This window comes from Anomalospiza imberbis, chromosome 6, assembly GCF_031753505.1.
Source record: "Anomalospiza imberbis isolate Cuckoo-Finch-1a 21T00152 chromosome 6, ASM3175350v1, whole genome shotgun sequence".
Taxonomy (NCBI): Eukaryota; Metazoa; Chordata; class Aves; order Passeriformes; family Viduidae; genus Anomalospiza; species Anomalospiza imberbis.
The window spans coordinates 57,907,451-57,928,009 of NC_089686.1; the positions used below are offsets into that span (position 1 = coordinate 57,907,451).

At 39.2% G+C, this 20,559-nt stretch overlaps 1 protein-coding gene across 3 annotated transcripts in view; it reads right to left on the bottom strand.

Moving 5' to 3' along the window:
- Positions 1 to 564: 564 nt before the first annotated feature.
- The window catches only part of GALNT18 (polypeptide N-acetylgalactosaminyltransferase 18), a 205,595-nt gene continuing 185,600 nt past the window's right edge, over positions 565 to 20,559 (bottom strand). Inside the window, exons 11-12 of one of the 3 annotated variants that reach the window (XM_068194648.1) lie at positions 18,542 to 18,706; positions 565 to 1,042 (exon numbers count right to left, since the gene is read on the bottom strand). In XM_068194648.1, the coding sequence (XP_068050749.1) occupies positions 896 to 1,042; positions 18,542 to 18,706 (312 nt within the window). In that variant the 3' untranslated portion in view covers positions 565 to 895. Of the gene's footprint in view, positions 1,043 to 17,818; positions 17,855 to 18,541; positions 18,707 to 20,559 lie in introns of those variants that run through there. The other 2 variants (XM_068194649.1, XM_068194650.1) reach the window with 2 other exon arrangements.

Genomic DNA, 20,559 nt, shown 5'->3' on the forward strand with positions numbered 1-20,559 from the left:
CATCCTCCAAACCACTGTCACTTTTGGAATTCTATATATTGTGGCGTCAGAAATAAACTTCCCTCTTTTTTCCCTCTTTTGCATCTAGCGTGCGTGTGCGAGTTATTTCGTGTTGTAGTGCGACAGTTTATATTTTAGTTTTTCTTCCAGTAGCTGCTGCTTTTCTCCTGGATCTTTTTTTCCCTTCTTTTCAATAAATTTGCTTCCCTTCACTTCCCTGAGCAACAATTTTGCCTCACTTGAGCCCTGGGGCTCTCTCTGGGGTTTTATTAAGTGGTGCTGGAGAGGAAAAATACTTGGGGGCATAGTACCTCCACACCCCAGACCTTTCCCCTGTATTTGCACACCAGTAGCTACAGTGGACTAGACAGATCTCTGGAGAGGAAGAATGGAGAAAATCCTCCCTTGCTGTAGCTATTGGTGTGCAGGTAGAACTTTTTATCAAAAGTCTGGAGAATTCCGATGCTCTGCAGCAACATGCCGAGATCAGGCTCGGGTTAATGAAAGCAATGAAACCAGCACTTAACTTCCAAATGGATTTCCATGGAGACACCTACACAGTAATAGTGTTTGGACTTTTTTATTCAATAAAAGCTTGAGATATAAATATTCTCCATTTGCTTAATATTTACACTTGTAAAATATTTTAGGATAGCCTACCCGTCACCTGTCATTCAGCATCTCTATAAATGTTGTGAAAACATCATTGTGAAATAAAAACTTCTTATTTCCAGCCCACAAACCCAATTTCCACACACTCACAAAATAAAATCAAAGACAAAAAAGGGGAGAGAAGGAACTGGGGGGATGGGGAGCAGGAGGAATACAGTACAGCAGGCGACAATGCAGTACTTGCTACACAGTAGCAAAAGAAATGGGTACAAAATTTAGTCTGCTATAATGACAAGCTTCTCAGGACGTTTGTTATGGACCAGCGCTGTCCAGTGCACTTCTGAAGGACCACTTGAAATCCAAATTCATTTTCATTGTTTTCCTGCAATTCCAGGCAGCGCTTGGATTTTCGGTTCTGGATAGGACCTCCCTGTAAAGATTGGGGAAAAAAAAGAAAAAGAATTGTTTGTGTTAAACACTGACCTTGTTGCATTGCTGCTGTGGGGTAATATAAGTCATAGAACATTCCAGTGTCTGTCTACTGTGAAAAACTTGCCAGTTAGAGACAAGATAAGCGCTGGATTTGGAATGAAGCTTCCTTTGTCACAGGCTGGTTTAATCTCTGATGCAATTTGCAATAGTCTCAATTGCCTGGTTTCCATTTCAGCAAATGGGATTTCTGGAATTGAGCTGTGTTTCTATCCATGTATTTTTACCATAAAAAAGCCAAAAGCTTTCCTGTTTGCTTGAGTTCCCTGATTTTGTGGTTCTGCTGCACTTCTGAGCACCAAAATAAGACAAAAGACAGCCATGGTATACTGCATAAATGATAAAATGCAAAAACTGTTTATTCCTTGAATACTGAAATGTCTTTTATAATCTTTTCTTTTTACAGAAGTAGGGTAGTTACACAGAAGTCTGAAAGTGGCTTTCTCTAAAGTACTTTGGACTTCTTGTCCTGGTTTGACAAGGAAGTGAGTTTTCTCAGGAAGTTGGGGTCAAACCAATCAGTGGTCAGCTTTGAACACTGACACCTGGTGTGACCACTGAAGACATGGGCACACCTCTGAGAACAGGGGGTTAGAAGCAGAGAGCTCCAGGGGAACTCTCTCTTTGGTTCCGGTCAGTGAAGGATGCAGACTGTCCCCTGCCCAGCCACGGGCTGGGATGGGGAGGGGAAGCGATGTGGCCTAGGAGAGAGAAGGGAGTGGAATGGGGTCGGCCCCTTCGGACAGAAGGGTGGAAAGAAACTGAGAAGTCTTTGTTCCCCCCACCCCAATGGGAGAGAGAGAGAGAGAGACTGCAGCCACCTGGAAATTTGATATCATGTGCCCGCAGTACGCTGGCAGAGGAGGAAGTGAAGTGGTTGCCCAGCCCTGGGAGTTGGAGTTCTGGGCAGCTGAGATTTCAGCCGTCCTGGGAGCCCGAGACTTTTAACTCCTTCTTGGACAGTGAAAGCTTTGTGAAACATTAATCCTCCTTGATCTGAAAGAGAAGAGAGACGGCCTGGGGCCCGAGATGTTAGAAGAAGGTGGGGAAAGAATCCTAGGTGGGAGATGATGGAGTGGCCTTGGCTGGACTTTTCTTGTATAGCCATAGACTGAACCAATTTCTCCTGCAACAAAGGCTGCATTCTTGGGGGGATGCAATGGTTTGAGCCAAGAAAGTGACCTGCTGCAGTGATGCCGGGAGAGTGACAGGAGTGGAGTGAACAGAGAAAGATGAGGAGGGTGTGGTGGTGCCCTCAGTCTTCAGGGAAAAGAAGATCTCTGTTCTTGAGACCCTCGGCCCCAGGGGGGAGAAAATGGGGGGGACTGTTGTCCCAAAATGAGAAACTGTTGTTCTTTGGTCCTTGTCAAAGCATCCTTTAAAGGAACCCTGTGAGCAGTCTTGGTCCATGCACAGTGGTGAGAGCACTGTACATGGAAGGAGGATGTCACACTGGCAGATTTTCTCCAGGCGGTGCCATCTGTGACATGGAAACACCAGAGGTTGCAATTGTGTTTTCTGGGGGTCTGTGATACAAGAGAGACTCCTCTCTACCCTCATGGACTGAGAATTGATTATTTGAGATTATTTGATTGAGAGTCCAAGTTTTGTCTCACTGTGTTTAGCTGGAAATTGGGTGGGGGGAGGAGGAATGTTTTAGAAGGTTTTCATTCTGTTTTCCTGTGTGTGTCTTTTATTATAGTTGTAGGTTAATGAAGTTTTTTTATTTATTTTTAAGCTCCAGCCTGCTCTGCTCTGTCTCTGGTCGCATCTCTCAGCACTCATTTGGGGAAGGTGTATTCTCATGGGGGCACTGGCATTGCGCCAGCATCAAACCATGACACTTGTGTAGAGAATTACAGGCTTAATCTGTAAATCAAAGAAAGGAGTTGGTGCAGATTAGTACCTCTGAAGTATGGAAATAGCAGAAGCATTGAAATTGCTCATATATACGATGGGAAAAAATAGTTGCTGTAAAAAACCCAAACCAAACATGCGATTCCATACAAAAACCCACCACCTCATAGTTTTGTTCAAGTCTGTGTTATACCTTGCATTATAAAGTCAGAGCTGGGAAGGGCACTGGCATAAACTGGGAAGGACTGGGAAGGATATTGGCATAAACAAGGCTGTGTGCTGTTTCAGAACAGGCTGCTCCCCAGACAAGGGCAGCTTGTGCCATTCAGTACAGGTTCTGCTTCTTTCAGAGAGGTGGCTGAGGGTCCCCTCCTATCCCACCAGTAATGCTTAGCAAGAACTTTCTCTAAGATGTGACTTCTAAAATAGCATTTTAGGCCTGGTTAATGAAATACAGAATTAGGTTAGGAAACTCCACATTTTAAATATAGCTTTGGATAAGAGGGACCATTTCTAGAATAATCCACAAAAATTCGAAACGTGTGGCTCCCATAAATCCTCCTGGTAGGTCTATGTGCAGCCTTGATAAAATTTCCACTGATTACTTTACTAGGCAGACAGGCTTGCAGAGGCATTTTAATACACCTCCATAATGAAACGCTGAGTGAACTGTATTTTCACACTGCTGTATAACTGTTATTGACATTTGTATTAATAACAGCAGTTAAATTTGGCTGTCTGGTGGGAGCATAAACTCCAAACTATCCAAAAACTAACATGGCATGACATACAAGAAATTTGAAGGAAGGAGGATGAATATTTTGTCAGTCCTTTATTATATGCTATCTCCTATCCTAGACACCCACACTACATCCTCCCACTCCCCCCCCCCCACCACTAATCTCATTCCCCCATTCCCTTGGTTACTTTGGCCTTCTAGAGATCATTGTAGTGAGGCTGATTTTTCTTTTTCTCCAAGTTAATTTAATGAGCTTTGAAATAGGTTATTCACATGTAAAACTCTGAGGTAATGGATATTTTCTCATTGTGAAAGGAACAGTTATCTTGTTTTCTTCTAGAATAACATGACCTTTCTATTATTGATGAAAGCTGTAGAGTGTGGTTTTCCACTGCATAGACTCAGTGTTGCATGGCACCTCAGCTCTCTTGGCTTAAACTGGGAATTGGGAATTATACCTTACAAGTGTTTCTGGCTAAACTCAAAATCAAGATTAACTTCCTTGTGTTTTCATCTGGAGGTGCTTGTGTTGCTGTTAATTATGCAAACTAGTTTTGTATCTTTCATTTATTAGTTGTCTCTCATCTGACTTTTGGTGCTTGAGACATTCTCTGCTTAGAACCTGCACTGGAAGCTGAGGAAAGCTGTCCCACTTTGTCTTGTTAGAAAACTAACTTAGTTGCCTGATTTCTGGACTTGGGATATGACTCTATGCATGGTACTCTTAGGCTTCTCCTGTCATTTCTAACTTACTGGCATAAGGAAAGGAACATAATTCCCTCTCTCCATTTTTTGAGAAGTACAGCACTTGGAGATCTGTTAGTAGAGGAAGGCACAGTGTTAAGATTTACAGACTGCCATGCAGAGTTGGAATTTTTCTGCTTAATTTCCATTTGTTTCAGTGGTTAAGGGTTTCTTTCACTTGAATGGGCCCAAATGCTCTGTGGATTTGGAGGTAGGAGAAGGAGGATGTTCACAGTGGAGACAATGTTTTTAATTTTTTCTAAATTTTGTAGAGCAGATCTAGGTGTTATAGTAAATGTATTCATGAGAAACACTTCAATACAGGCAGCTACACAAACAAAGTGTAAAATATTCCTAAGGAAAAACAAAACAAGCAAGCAACCAAAAAACTTATAAAGAGCTCCCTCACTCCTTTACTCTTTCTGATGTGCCCTCATGTGAAATCTGGCTTTTATTTAACAGAAACAAGTGAATTGGGACATAACAAGCCAAGGAAGCTCATCTTGATGTGGTGGAAGTGCTCTGCATTGGCTACTGAAAACCACCCTGCTGAGTACATTGGAGCTGCTGTATGGATTATAAAAGAGACGCCAAAATCAAGTGGTGTCTAATATGTGTGAATTGAGTATTGTAGAGAGCACAGATGCTTCCAGCAAGATGTGCTTTTTTTAACCACAAAAGAGAAACGTGAAGGCTCAAGCCCTGTTAGGAGCTAAGCTGTTCTGTTTCTAAGAGATGAGAGGTCTGTGCAGAGCCACTGCTTCAGCCCTCAGAGTGGGTGCAGTGTACACAGCATTAGATGCATTCAGCAGACACAGAAATGGAAGAACTGCTCTCAAGTACAGGGAGGAAAGTTACTTACTTAAAATTTCCTGTTATTTTTCTACTTAGCTGTGTTCATTTTCACCCCTTCATATGCCCAATCCAAGCCTAGGACAGTGGTATTGTCCTGTCAGCTCTGGGTTGCTGACAGTGCACCTCATACAGGTTGCAAGGCCTGAATTAGTGAGCTGTGTAAGGATTAAAGCACACAAACTGAGTAACTCCAGGAAAAAACCGAGCAGGCAGGATTGAGGCATCAAAAGCTAACACTGTCTTTCGCTCCTGTAACTGGCTTGGCCTACAAATTACAGCATTCCTGAATGGTTTCTGGAGTCTGTTGTTGTCATTAGCATTTGGAACCCTAAAGCCAAATGCAGGCAAAGGTGCCCTTTAAGTTAATTATTTTTTGCCTTTTTTATAGTAAGCAGTTATCCAAAGTTGTATAAAACTCTCATAATTGGATTTACTGCATGTTTGGCAAAAGGGTTTATTGTGTTACTACACTTCACGCTCAGTGAAAGGCGAGTTGCCCATCTGAGTTCCTTTACCCATTCTAGGCAAGATCTCTGCTTTCCAATTTTAAGGCAAAAATTGATAGCCTAGAATAATGTCTTTAATCATGAAATGTTAAGCATAATTCTGTAGGCTGAAACAAGTTTCAAGAGAAATTCTGTGCAATTGAACAGAATTAGGATTAAGATCACTGATGATGAGAGACAGCTCAATGGCAGTAGAAGTCTCAAGAGGATAAATAAGCATCCAGGTCAACTATTCTGTAAAAAAATAGACCAAACGTGTCAGCACTAACAGGTTTGACTGAAAACTGCATGGTTTTTGCAAAGTAAATTGAAGCAATTCCTGTGGGAAGCACAAATGTTCTCAGCTCCTGCTGGTACTCAGACATACAGAAAACTGATCGAGTGCTTTGAAAGTGTACTTTTAATGTTAATACTGTCTCAAGTCAACATCCTGGTACACAGAGTGGAAAGCAATGCTTTTGACTTCCTTTAGAGTTATTGCACTTCCTGCATGTCTGCTGTATGGAAGGGGTTTCCTTACCAGTCTTTCATTAAAGCAGAATTTATCCAATAACATGGCACTTAAGAACACCATTTGATGTGCCTGCAAACCCTTGCAAGTTGTGCAAAGTAGTTAGACAGTTTTTGCTGAACTGTTCTATGGGATCTTTTTTGGTTTACTGGGGGTGGTAGGTGCACAGTTACCAAACCTGATCACTTTGTAAGACCTGGTCACTTGTAGAGAAGAGGGATGTTAAATGAGCGCTGGAGGTTGTCAGCATTACTGAAAATCAGACTGACGGCCATTTTTAAGGAGTTACTCTAAAGTCAACACTTTTCCTTTCAGAGTTTAAACCTGCTTTTTGCTCACCATATTGAAGCTCATGTTATTCTACCTGAAAGAGAAAAAACATGCTTGCCTAAACATGGATGTTTCAGAAAAAGGTCTTAAAAGGTTAATAAGTATATCCAGCCTCCTATCACATACACTGTATAAATCATTGTATTCTCTAGTCTATTAATTTTCTATTTGGACCTCAATCAGTGACCTCAAATATTTACATGTTCACTCTGCCTTTGAGGCAGAAACTCTAATCTTTGCTGTTGCATTGATACATTTGAATCGAAGAATTATGCTGAGGTGTATGAGACAATCTCCACTCCAAACAGAACACTTGATCTCCTCGTGCATTTCCCCAGAATACTGGGGTAAATTTTCAGTGACTGTTGGCACGCCAAATTTAATCCTAAAGAAAATTACTCAAATTATACATTTTTTTTTCCTCTGTGTGATTCACTTCTGCATGGATGTTGAAGCAATAAGAAATGTTCATAGGAAGATGGGAATAATTTATCCCATCCAGTAATTTATGCATTTTCAGTATTGCCTGCTTCTTGGAAAAAATTAGATTGTTACTCAGTTTAAATTTTCTGCTTTTTAGCTGTATAAGATATATGTAATATAGAGGTAACTGATTAACTTCTTCTTGAATCCAAAGAAATATGACAAATTTTCCAACTCTTTGTCTGACAGGTGTGCTGTAAGTAAAGCAGGCTCTATAACATATCTTTTGCTGTTCTAATCTTTCATCAATTACCTTGAACTATTTAAATTGAAATATTTCTCACTGAAGTATATTGATAGCTGCCCTTACTCAAAGACATACTTCCTAATATATTTTATATGAGTACTGTGAAAATAAGGCGCATTTAACTGCTTTTATGTATATGAAGTATCATATACAGCAGGTTTATATATTAAAAATATATTGTTATCTGTTCAGCTATTTGGATCTTTATTTACAGGGTAGATAAGCAAATGAGAATTTTTACAAGACTCACTTAAAATGTGGATTTATTTTTCTAATACTAAACAAAACTAATTACTATGTACAATGTAAAATTACGTGGTGTTATAATAGGGATCAGCCAAACCATTTCTTAAGGAAAAAGTAAATTTTTTCCCTCCTCCTGCACTCAAGTTCTGTTGTCAGGTAGCCACACAAGCACTTACATCCACTTGCTGGTACTCAGTGTGTAAATACTGTGAAACATCCTCTGACAGTGAGATTAGACACATCATTCAACAGTTACACCACTTCAATGTTTACATCACAGTTTTGTCTCCTTCCTCTCCAAAGACATCTAAATGTTCATGTTTTACATGATTATAAATGCTAGATTTTCATCATGCTGCATTAAATTTTTAATACTGCAGCCGTGACAAATCAAATGAAGCAGCTTCATCTGTATGTCCAGAGCAGGTTTTAGTAACTAGATGTCTGTGCAATCATTTTCTGTTTTGTTTACTCTAGATTGGATGGTCTGATTTGCTTACTCTCCCCAGGATGTAGAAATACACTACACTGTTAATTAAGGTATTAAAATAAAAGCAATTAAACCTGGTACAAGGAAATGCAGTTTCATACAGAGAATGTAATTGGAATAGAAAAGAAATTACAGAGATGCAGCATAAAAATCAGAAATGGAACATGTGGATCTATACCTATCACCAACATTTCTCCACATATATAAAAAAAGTTATCACAGATTTATAACAGGTTGCAGTCCTGTTAATAGCAAGATTAAGAAAATAATAACTTGAAAATAATTAAATTCAAGCCTTTACAGAAATACCAAGAAGCTCTTCAGGATATGATAGCTGGAAATGTATTTTACTACAGAAAATTGGGATAAGACTACAAAACCAGAAGTTTTGGAGAAGAATATATTAGCCAGAGTAAGATATTTTTCAGAAAGTAAACATGAATTATTACCCTATCAGCAGTGGCCAGGAAACCTTCCTGACATGCTAGAAAAACATGCAGAAACAACTATTCTAGGTGTATGATGTGATTTTTGTAATGAATTATTAAACACTGTCTCAGGGGTGGGGGGTGGCTGTGGTAGAGTGGAAAGCAGATTAAAATAGGGAATCCTTTATCCATACATAGCCCTGATACTTATGGCTAAATGCAGAATTTACAGTTGAATGCAATGTTTGGTTTTTATTTGGCAGCAAATCCAGATGATAAACTATTATGTTGATCTTCTGAGAGCTAGGATTACCTAGCAAGTCGTTTGTGGAAAAGGAAGAACCTTCTTGATGCTCTGCAGCTGAGGATGATGTGCTTGGCTTTTCTGACCACAACTGTTCTGAGTAACCAGTAACAGGACTTAGAAATAATTGCCTTTTTGGGAACTTAAAGGAGTAAGCTACAGAGATGCATGTTGGTGAGGGATGATTCACAGACGGATATTTCTGATTTTATTTTCCTCATCACTAAAGAGAATGATGTTCACACTTGTGTCATCCTTTTCCCTAATTTGCCTGCTTGTCCTACTTGGTAGCATTCAGAAAACTCCATGTGCAGAACCCACCACATTCAATGCTCACTGGCTACTTAGTGCTCCAACTTTGATACTCAAGTACTAAATTAGAACTTAAGATGTGTTTCTGAACAATGTCAGTTTGCAGCAACAACTACAACTGCTACATTTTATACTCCCTCTGGTAGGAGAAGAGTTGTATATAGGCAACTACATTTTAAACACCTCCGGAGTCGTGTGTGAGACTTGACCTATATAAAATATCTAAAGTTAATGCTTTACCCAATGTTTTCTGCATGGTAATTTTTCTCTAACTAAAACCCAGAAGTCTTTACTTTCTTTTCATTTATTTGGCCATGCAACAGCTGCTTGTGTAGTGAAACAGTATCTTGATACAATCAAGAAAAAGACAGGTGTGCTGGTGACACTTGCTTTATTTGTTTTAATACTACATTTTGTGAAAAGCTCAGAAAAGTTACCTTTTTTATTCTGAGATTACATAAATTATTTCTGCAAACAACTCAGGCTTGATTCATCTGCTGTGATCTAGGCTTGCTTCAAGGTGTTTAAAGTGTAAGACAGAGACAGGAAACAAAGATGTTTTGAAGCGTGATGGACTATTCAGATGGTGGGGAATTACAAAATATAGTAACATGAAATAAAAAAAGGACTTTGCCTAGTAGGGGAATGAAAATTAGTGGGACCTGCCTTTAGTGTTCAAAAGTCTGCACACCTGTGAATAGCAGTGAGGAACTGGTAAACAAAGTTTCTAAGGAAAAAAGGAGTGTTAGATTAAAAATTTGCTACAGCTATTGGTGATTTATGACAGTATAGGAAACCTGTTGAATTCATTGTCTCAGACATCAATGTTCAGTGACTAACTAGATAATTTTTGATGGGCTGAGTTAATTTTAAGAGTGCTGATAACTCTTTTTAGGCATGCTGAGATGATCATTCAGACAAATCAAGCCTCAATCTTCTCGAAGAGAGCAAATCAGGGGTCAAGAAGGGAATCCTCTTTTTGGACTTACAATGAACTGCTGGCTCACAACAGATCTCATTTCTGCGGAACAGCAAGCACTGCCCCATTGCCTGGGGCAGTCTTCTGGATGAGGTAATTAATCCAGTTAATTAATTTTGTGATTTGTGATGCAGCAAATTGTATATTCCTAGGTTTTGCCTTCCTGTTTGGTTTTAGTAAAAGTAATATCACTATGGTACATAGAATTACAGAAGTATAAAAGACTTTTTAGATTATTGAGTTCAACCCTTAACACTATCAGTTTCATAACCAAATGAAACCATGTTCCTAAGTGCCACTTCCTACGTGTCTTTTAAATATCTCTGGGAATGGGGACTGCACCACTTCCCTGGGCAGCCTACTTCCCTGCTTGGCAACCCTTTCCTGATATCCAATCTAAACCTCCCCTGGCACAACTCGAGCCCATTTCCTCTCATCCTGTCACTGAAAAAAGAGACCAACACGCACCTGGCTACAACCTCCCTTCACACAGAGCAAAGAGGCCCTCAGGAGTCTCCTTTTCTCCCAACTAAACACCCCTATCTCCCTCAGCTTTGTTCTCCAGACCTGTCACCAGGTGTGTTGCCCTTCTCTGGACACATTCCAGCATCTCAATGTCTTGCAGATAGTGAGGGGTACAAACCTATACACATTCACATCTTGCAGCTGTAGCTCATGCCTAGGAGCACCTCACTGCCTTATTCTTTCTCTTTTTCTCTCTACAGATGAAAATATTGTTCTAACATAACACAGATGCACAACTGATGTGAAGAACACAACTCCACATTGCTATTTACCAGCCTTAGCATAGGTTATACCTAGTTATTGTTCTTCAAACAGGTAAGAAACTCCTTTCAGCACAACTAGGAAACCCAAGATTTTTATATTTTTCCCAGACATGTTAACAGATTTCCAAAGGTTTATGGGGTTTAGATAAGATTATTTGTGAGAAATAACTCCCTTGGAAAAAAAAAATACTGAATGACAATATTATTTCTTTTTTGTGTGTGTTATATTTAATTAATCTAAGTTTTCTAATCTGAATGCTCCTTAAGAAGGAGGCTTAATGCATTTTAACCCAGAAACTGAACTACTTGCATTATCATTATATGCTTATGATTAAACCAGTCTCTAGGGCCTAAGAAATAAATTGAATGAGAAGTGAAGAAAATTAAGAAATGAATTTGCACCAGTATTTCAATTGATCTGCATATTCTAACATGTGATTTTAGGCTGGGCTTCTTGGGACTCTGATCATAGTGTCTAGTTTTTGAAAATAGCTTTTTCCCCACTAACCACACAAATCTGATTATAACTCATATTGGGAAAGTAATGTCCTTGCTGCTGCAGCACAAACCTTGTGCAGTTTACTCAGACCATAATGAAAATAATCTATTTTTTTGTCTGATATACTGAGTGTCACCACGCTTGGCTTCAGGACACCAGGCTTGATGGCCCGATCATTTCACTGAATAACAAACACTCCTTTCTTGTCAATTTTTTCATCCTGATTTATCTGATTTCTAAGGGAACATTTTTTTCTCATCTTCTTATCTCAGACTGTAGATGATTATTTGGTAGCCAGATCTTGCTTACATACATACTGCTTTTGTCTCCACTGGGATTAAAGATGTAACTTTTACTGACTTGATAGGGACAGAGTTTTGTTTTCAGCTGGGAATTTAGAAATACTAACAGCAAAACTCCTTCCATCCCTCCCACAGCTGGGGAATGCAGAACCCAAGCAGAGACTGGTGTGGTAATGCAAAGGAGGAATCAAAAGCAGAGTTCAGATCTCCTGAAACTCACGCCCTTCACTGGTTATCACTCAAGTTGTAGGAGACATTCTGGATTTGGCCATTGCTTTGCACACCTGACATGACAATACCACGCAGTGCCTTGGCAGCAGCTGTCATCTACAATTGTTGGATGCAGCCTATCTGGACAGCTGAAATCAGGAAGAATCATGTGCAACTCGAACAAATAATTTCTTTGTAAATAAATGTGGCATTTAAAATTAGATGCTGAAATATGCAAATAGGGTATCTGTTTTGAACAAAAAACATGGGTATGTGTTAACTTTCTTCTAAATTAATTCAGCACAAGTGTCTTTGGAGCTTAAAAGTAGTTCTCAGGAGAGTAAATACTGCATAATGTGATATGCTGGAAAAGATTTGAAATGCGCCCCCTAAAAGCTCGTTTTACTGCTGTATTTCACACCAGCTTTCTAGCTGGCAAGTTCTACACCAGTTTGCAAAGATTAAAACTTTCTGCTAGAAAATTACTCCAAATAGAAAACTAAACTGATACAATGAAATTTTCGTTACCACTAGCTACGGCAATAATTAGCAAGTAAATTTAGCATCAGTTAGCAATAATTGCCAATCAAATTTCAGTTATTAAAACACAATATTGTATAGTAATATTTCTATTCCATATTTTTGTGCATTTTTTTTGCATATACATTTTTGTTTTTAAGTTTCAGCCAAGTATTCAAAATGGAGAAAGCCTGTGTGCATTTAGATTTTTGTACTTTTCCATTCCATTCTGCATAAATGATACTAAAATGTTTATAGGCTTATAGTAAGACATAGTTCATGGTGAATAAAATAGAAGTATTTTAATACACCTCTTTTAAAATCCATATTGTCATATTAAAATATGACAAGGATATTAAGTTACACATGTTAGAGACCAATTTACTAGAGAAAAATGCAAATTGAAACATTAACTATAGTTTTCTCATGTCTAAGCAGAACAATGGTTCAGCTTCCTCATCCTCCAGCTATAATACCTTGTGCAGTTATCCAGTTAGTTCAAATATTAAGTACAGGCAAGCTGGGGTAATATTTGATAAAAAAATCAGCAAAGAATACCTAAATATAGAAATGCTGCTGATGTACTGGATCTCTACACCAACACTGAGCCATGGGGGTTGTGGAAGTGCTCTTTTATGTCTGAGGTTCAAAACTCCACACTTGGCAACAATGGTTACTTAAAAATCAGATTGCCTCACTAAAAATACAGAGCTTAACCCAGTCTATTGGCTCATTTAATCGAATAATTAGGTTCTGTTTTTCTTTATATTTCTCCTGCAGGATCAAAGTCTGTATCTCTTTTAACAGGATCACCATCCCTTTCTGTTCTGAGCTGCCAGGCAAAAAAAAGTAAGACAGTACAGCATGTCTTAAACTACAGAGACATACTGAGAGTATTGGTATCCCTTGTGGTTAGAAATACCACATAAATCCAAACTCTTGAAAAATCAGTGATGCTGCTTTGCCAGCCTGTGGCTCCCATAATGGAAGAATCTGATGAAGTGGAGGGGGCCACTGTTCCTTTAGACACACAGAGCTCTACTGAGATTAATCCCTTTTGTACGCTGATGTCCTTGGCTACTGGATGGGATGAAAACAGGAGTGGACATTAGAATTAGCCTGCTGTAGAATGGTGTTGGGCTCTGCTTCTGCACTCGGTGTGCTCAGCAAGGGGGCATCTGAAATTGGTACAGAGGTTCTCTTCTTGCTTCCCAGCTCACCAGTTTAATCTTGCTGTGCAGCTGCATTCCTGTACTTCCCTGGGCTGTGGCAGTGGGTAACGTAGTACTGCACAACCTTTATTTTCATTAGATAAAGGTGGGTAAGAGTAATTTAAAGGCAAAAGTCTTCAGGAGGAACAAGACACAAATTCAGTAATTTTAAGGTCTATTCTTTCTTTATACAGCTAAACAGAAGATCTCCTTATCTATTACCTAAAACAGTTTAAATAAGATCTAAATCATCATATTTATCTGAGGAATACCTGTAACAACTCAGTAATTAATACGCTTGTCTGACTTCCCTTTTCCTTCCCAAGCAATTCCTACTATGATATTTAGGATATATGTATTGTAACTACAGCTGTCAGCAACAAATTTTATTTACAGTTTCTGGCCATAGTATAAACCACTCTCTCCAAGCATTTATGAATGGGAAGATATCCTGTGGAAACCTTCAGCAGTGACTAGAATCACAATTCTCCACACCACACACAAGCAATGTTATCAGAAGATATGGAAACAGGATGGTGCCGAGAGCAGGACCTGCACATCTTCTCCCTCCCATGAAGGATGTGGTGAATGTCCATCCCTATAGATGCAGGTTCTTACTATCTTTCCATGGCAACCACACTGGAAGCTGAATTACTTAAATTAACTAAGTAGGAAACAGCTGTAAATGATTAATCCCAAGTTTTTAGCTCAGCCTGGTGTCTTTTCTTTTGCCTGTTTTCACACAGAGCTCTCCCCTGTTGCATTTCTCAAAACAGCAATAAGTGAGACCGTGGCTCGTCTGTTTAGAATGGAATAGTCACAACTGAACAGAAACAGGACAGTTCAAGAAAAAGAGTAATTACAGAAAAACTTCCTCCTTTTGCCTTTGCTATGCCTCTGGAGGAGCCCTAACGAGGTAAGTGAACTTTCTAACTGATCTGCTACCATCCAGATGAGGCATGTAGAGACAAATTTCACTTGTAGGGCAGGCAACTGACTTTGCATCAGCAATAAACCTGGGAAATCAGATTGGAGACTGAGAGACTTCTTAAAATCCTGCAAATTTGGGATTTGTCTTCTGAAAAACCCGACTGCAGCACTGAGAATGTACTGCTTCTCCAGAACATCCACAAAACTAATCATATCAGAGAACTGATATGATGGCCAAAAGCAGTTTCTACCAACAGATGTCCTGAGGTCTCACCTGCCCAGGTGCTCTGGCCTTCATTTTCCACAGCTCGTAGCTCCTTCCCTGCCACCTACCAGACCCTGTAGCACCATCACTGCAGCAGCCCCAGCAGCTTCACTGAGCACAGTGACAAATGCTGCTGAGCTGGTGCTTTGTGCCAGCACTTGGTTCCACGGGAGCTGCTGCTGCTGCCAGCAGTGTCTGCAGCTGCTCCTCGCCAAAACCAGCTCACAGCCTGAGCTTTTGCTTTCCTCACGCTTCATGATGCCAAAGCAGCTTCCTTGAGACCATGTTTCAAATCATATTTTACTAAAAATCTGACCTTTTTTCTTATTCTTGCCTCTATCTTCTCTGCCTTCTCTAATTTCTGATCACTTACTGTGTTTTTTTGCTACAAGCTCTAACTTTGTTCCGATTAAATGAAAAAGTGGTGAGACAGACTGAACTAGATGAGCTGTCAAACACCTAGAAAACAATCCAGCATAAAAGTATTTCCAAAACAAACATTTCCCTAAGAGAAGACTTGACAAACAGCCTGAACAATAAAATTCTTGAATACCACCCAGTTGATGAGACTCTTTTTGGGGCGAATTTACATAATTTGACATAATTACTGTTATAAACACTTGAAGAAGCTTTGCAAGCAAGAATGCCACCAAAGCCTACATTTTATTGGGTCTCATTGCATTTGGCAGCTGTACAAAACTGTGGAGCATGGAAATGTGCTCAGATAGATCCTGGTTATAAAAACACATACTACAAGCTTTGAATGCTCAGTGCAAGTTTTTGTACAGGACAAAGATACCAAAGGTAATGATTCCTTCCAAGTGCCTGCCCATCAAACCACAATTTTGTCCACAAAGTAGCAGTGGACATCTGGCTGCCTGACTCCAACTGCCTGCTACTGAAGATAGTCAGGGAGTTTAAAATTTTAAAACCAAAGTAAAAGATAAAATAAAAAAAGAAGTCAAGTTTGATATATATATGCCCAAGCATATATATATGTGTGTATACACACGCATCTGATCTAAAAGATGTGACTTAATAATTAATTAAATAAGTTCTTTAATAGATCTACAGAAGCAAGGAGTCTCCTGAGGACAACCCCATCTTCTACTTTTGTCATGTGGAATTCACTCACCATTACACAGTACAAAGGAGGAGGAAAGTGTTACCTGAAGGATGTTTTTTTTAAAGCTGTACAGTTTTCTATCAACCAGACTGCTGTCCATGTCCCACCACAGACTATTGTGGGGCCTCTCAGATTATAGTGTTTCCTCATTCAAACTAATTTACCATAAATGTCTTAAAGCAGGGAAAATATAGATTTTTTTGTGCTGGTCAGGGAAATCTAGTTCAATTGGTCTATCCTACTTTGGGTGGTCAGTCTGTTTCCTGTTCCCCTTCTGAGACAATCCCCACTTGCACTGCTGTATTTTTACTTACCTATACCATCAGCCATTCCCATGAAATGGCTCAAGAGCCCAGAGAAGTCAAAGCAGAGCTTCAGCTAAAGGAAAATGCTATAAAAGGCTACAACCAGCATCTACATTTGAATTAATAGTTCACAAATTTCAAGACAATATAAGCATCAGTATGATACTCACAGTAGTCCTGCTCACTGCACATATCGAAAAGAAATACCAGAGTTTTAAAAAAGTAATAAAAAGAGTCTTTTTAGAGAGAACTTCCAAGACAGTCGCACAAATACATCTTTTCACCAGATTAAATGTCTGGTGAAATGTCAAATGGAGTTCATCATTTGATCTTGGCAAGCCCTGATTGCATTAACTTTCTTCTAACTTACAGAATGTACCCCATTGAGCAATAATGACATTTTAATTGTATTGGGTATTAGCAAAATCTTTTTTGAACAGAAGACTTTTAATTATTTCATTTGTCTTTTAATTTATCATGAAGAAACAACTAATTAGCTTTCACTTCTCTCAGGGAGGTGTTCCTTTGCAGAAGGAAGAGAGAGGCCATAGAGTTGAGTTTACCAGCTCTGCACCTTCATTGAGAGATTGTAGCTGGAATATGGAATTGCAACAATCCTAATACTGCCAAATCCCATTTTTAAAGATTTTAATAGCTAAATTATCAAGGCCTTCTACTGCTGCCCCCTGCCCCAAAGTAAGATCTAACATAATCAGTATTATGAAATAGCAGCAGTATCCTGGAGTAGAAACCCTTAATTGTCACCAAAACTTTGGGGTATACAGTGCAATCACTGGATAGGTGGACCATGCTAAAATGTTACTGAAATACTCTTCAATTTTAATTATACTTTTTAGAAATGGTATAAAAAAAATGAAATGCAGAGAAGGATACAGTGAGGCTCCCCTCATGAAAGGACTAGCGTTAAAATTTGTGAGAAGATATAATTAAAACTTTGCCCTTGAGTGGCCAATTTAGGGATTTAAGGTCTGTTGCTTGAGAGTTATCTCCTAAAGACCTAGATGACTTTGAAGTATAAATACAAAATAAGCTAATACTATGCTTTACTGATTAATGTCCAGATGCTTTCTGCACCAAGACTGATACTAACTGTATTAAAAATGTCCTAAAGCACATGAATAATGGCTATTAAAGAAATTATTGAGTTGACAGAAAAGATATTTGCAAATCCACGTGGATGTTAACAGAAAAATTAAATGCAGGAAAAAAATGCCTTCTATTGGTGAGCCTCAGCCTGTGAGCTGGAGTACTCAACTAGATTTGTTGATTCAAAACTGCAGAGGAGCAACTGTGATACCAGGGAAACTCCCACTAGCTATGACATTTGCCCCAGAAGTTACATCATGCATATGTTTTAGAAAGTAATGTCATTTCATTTCATTGATTCACCAGTGTGCCAGCACCTGACATGGCAAAGGTCCACTGTGTTAAACTTACCTTAGGAAAAACTCATCTTTCTTTGAAAAACAGAATTTGACTCTCTTTGACTTCCAGCCATTGGAACCTGTTTTGTCTTCAGGGTAACCTATACCCCTCTGTGGAAACACTGAGATGCCTTACATCACCCTGCCATTTCCTCTTAGCTAAACCAGAGTGATCTCCTTAAGTGTTATGTGGCAGAGCACCTTTTCTAGCCCCAGAACTTTTGTGGCTTTTTACTCTCCCTTATCTTTCTAAATCTGTTATGAATGCGGACACCAGGCCTGGCCTTAGTGTCCTATCAGCATTCTCATCACTATGAAAGCACCTCTCAGCCTTTCCTTGAGCCTCTTTCTGCATCTCTCACACTCATGTGTAAAAGCATGAGCCTTTTTAAAAAAGAAACTGCAGAACTAGCTCATTATGAGGCTGTTACCACCAATGATCCACTACCACCATTTCTGAGTGGCTACTTTAAAAAAAAAAAAACCAAAAACCAAGCATATTTCTGTTCCTTGTTCCTAAATAGGTTACTTTGCATTTGACTCCACCGAAATAACCATTTCCCCCACCCCCATCACAGTACTCTGCCTTACAAACAGGTTATTAATGGTGAACTCAGAAAATATAATACAAGTTTTGTACCCTACTGAGGTAGCTGACATCGGGATCAAACTAAACACCAGCTTCCTGGCTCTGTGCAAAGAAAGCAAGGATAAATTTCATTCTGTTCTGTTAATAAACAGATTAGTCACACTTCAACACAGAAACAGAGCTTTAAAACTTTCTGAAATGGCTGCTGGGTAAGAATTACCTGAGTAAACTGCCAGTAAAGCTTCATTCTCTTGGCTTTGGCATAATTGCATTCAATGAGCCTGGGCCTGCTGTTCACATCCACCAGGCATCTGTTGTCATCATCGTCGATCGTGGGGCTCAGAACACCCACGTGGAGCTGCTGACTGCTTGTGTAATAAACATTCTGCAAGAGGAAGCACAAAGAGGATTTGTGGCCTCTACACAGAAGCAGCACTTTCACCCAAAAGCTAATGGCAAAGATAAATATGCTGAAGAGCAGTAGGCTGACCCCATAGTGGCTTTTAAATTATTTCCTTTCATGCAGAAAGCAACACAATATTTTAAAAGTTGGTCTAAATGAACAATTAATTGCTTAAATACTGGTTAAGTATTTAAGAGGAAATATGCAAATTCAACTGATTATTGTCTCATCATGTGACTCTTTACTTCTGTTTTCTGTGGCCATACTGAGGGTCTTCAAAGAGGAAGACACACAGCCTGGGATTGGCTTGAATATGGCCATCAGCTCTGATTAGACTATTTCATCTGAGGATAACACCTCACTGGAGAGGTAAAAAAAGAGAACAGCATCACAGGAGCTCAGACCATCTCAGTCTTTTATAGGACAGATAAAAAAGATAAATTAAAGTTTTCTGCAAACAAATGCTAAAACCCACACTTGAAGCGGCTACTATATAGAAAAAAATAGTTGTTAGCAACTGGTGACAGATACAGGCAGGAGAGAGGACAGAATGGCCACGTTTCAAGGCATTTGTTCTCATTTCACTTTTTATATGTCAATACACACAGATACAAGAGATAAGGAAAAGGGACAGACACTGGCTGCTCTGTATTTCTAGCAAAGAAGGGCCCTCAAAGGCCTCAGGGATTACACCTGGGACCAAAGACATGAGTTTATTATGTTATACAAATTCTTTCTACTCTGTTTGACTACAAAGATATGTGAAGGTTTCTCTAGAAGAAAGAAAAAGAAGGGGAAGGATGGAGTGGATATGTCCTCTTTCAGATTGGCAGGTTACATGTAAGCCCAGGAAGGTAACACAGAACTCTGCCAGGATTGCTTGATTGCTGATCACAAATAGCATTTATTTTTCTAAAATCAGATCTTTTTTCTTGGAAGGACCATGAGAAAGATGAAATGGAAACATCATGCTTTAGGTGTTAAGTCTTTGATAACCCAGTGGTGGGAGAGTCACAACAGACAAGAGTGGACAGAAGCACCAAATTAATGCCCCTGTCATTTACTGTAGCTATTCTATTTGTCTGTAACAAAAGGAAAACTGGAAATTATGCTGGGTGTATTTGGGAATCTTTTTGGTGCCCAGATTTTCCTGGTATTTGTTCATTGTTGATGTTGTAAATTGCTTTATGTGTGAGTGCTCTCATTTATGAAAACTCTGGTAAAATAGGAGAGAAAGCAGAAAAGCCAGGTCTGATAAAAGATTTTGGAGCTTCACGTAATAAATAAATAAATAGAATGCTGGAAGCAGTCAATGCAAGGATTGAATACAATCACAACAAATGGTGGTGTTTTGGGCAAGACTGTGCCCCCTGTTTACCCTCCTGTAACACTGCCAGGGCAGATGTAAGCTGACAGAGCTGCATTAAAGTTAATTAAGTTACCATTAATGGTTTAGACAAATCCAAGGTTTTGCCCCCTTAATGAAGTTTCATTGTTTTCACCCCACAGAAACAATAACAAGCCTGAGCTGCCTGGAGTGAGGTGAGTGAAAGCTTTAAGAGGTTGAACAGAGAAAAGTTGAATAGTTCAGTCATGCCCTACAGGAGGAGAGCAGGGTAATAAAAGGAACTGGCAGAGCACATTTCCAGAATGGATGGTTATGATTGAAGTAAGGATTGAAGTAAACTGTAAGAACTATAACAAGATCACACTGCATCCACAATTCAGGTTATTAACATTCCTGCAAACAAAACTGATACCTTAGAAAACTAATAAACATTTAGAATGCACTTTCTAGACAGGCCAAGAGCAGCTATTTTAGACATGTATATAAT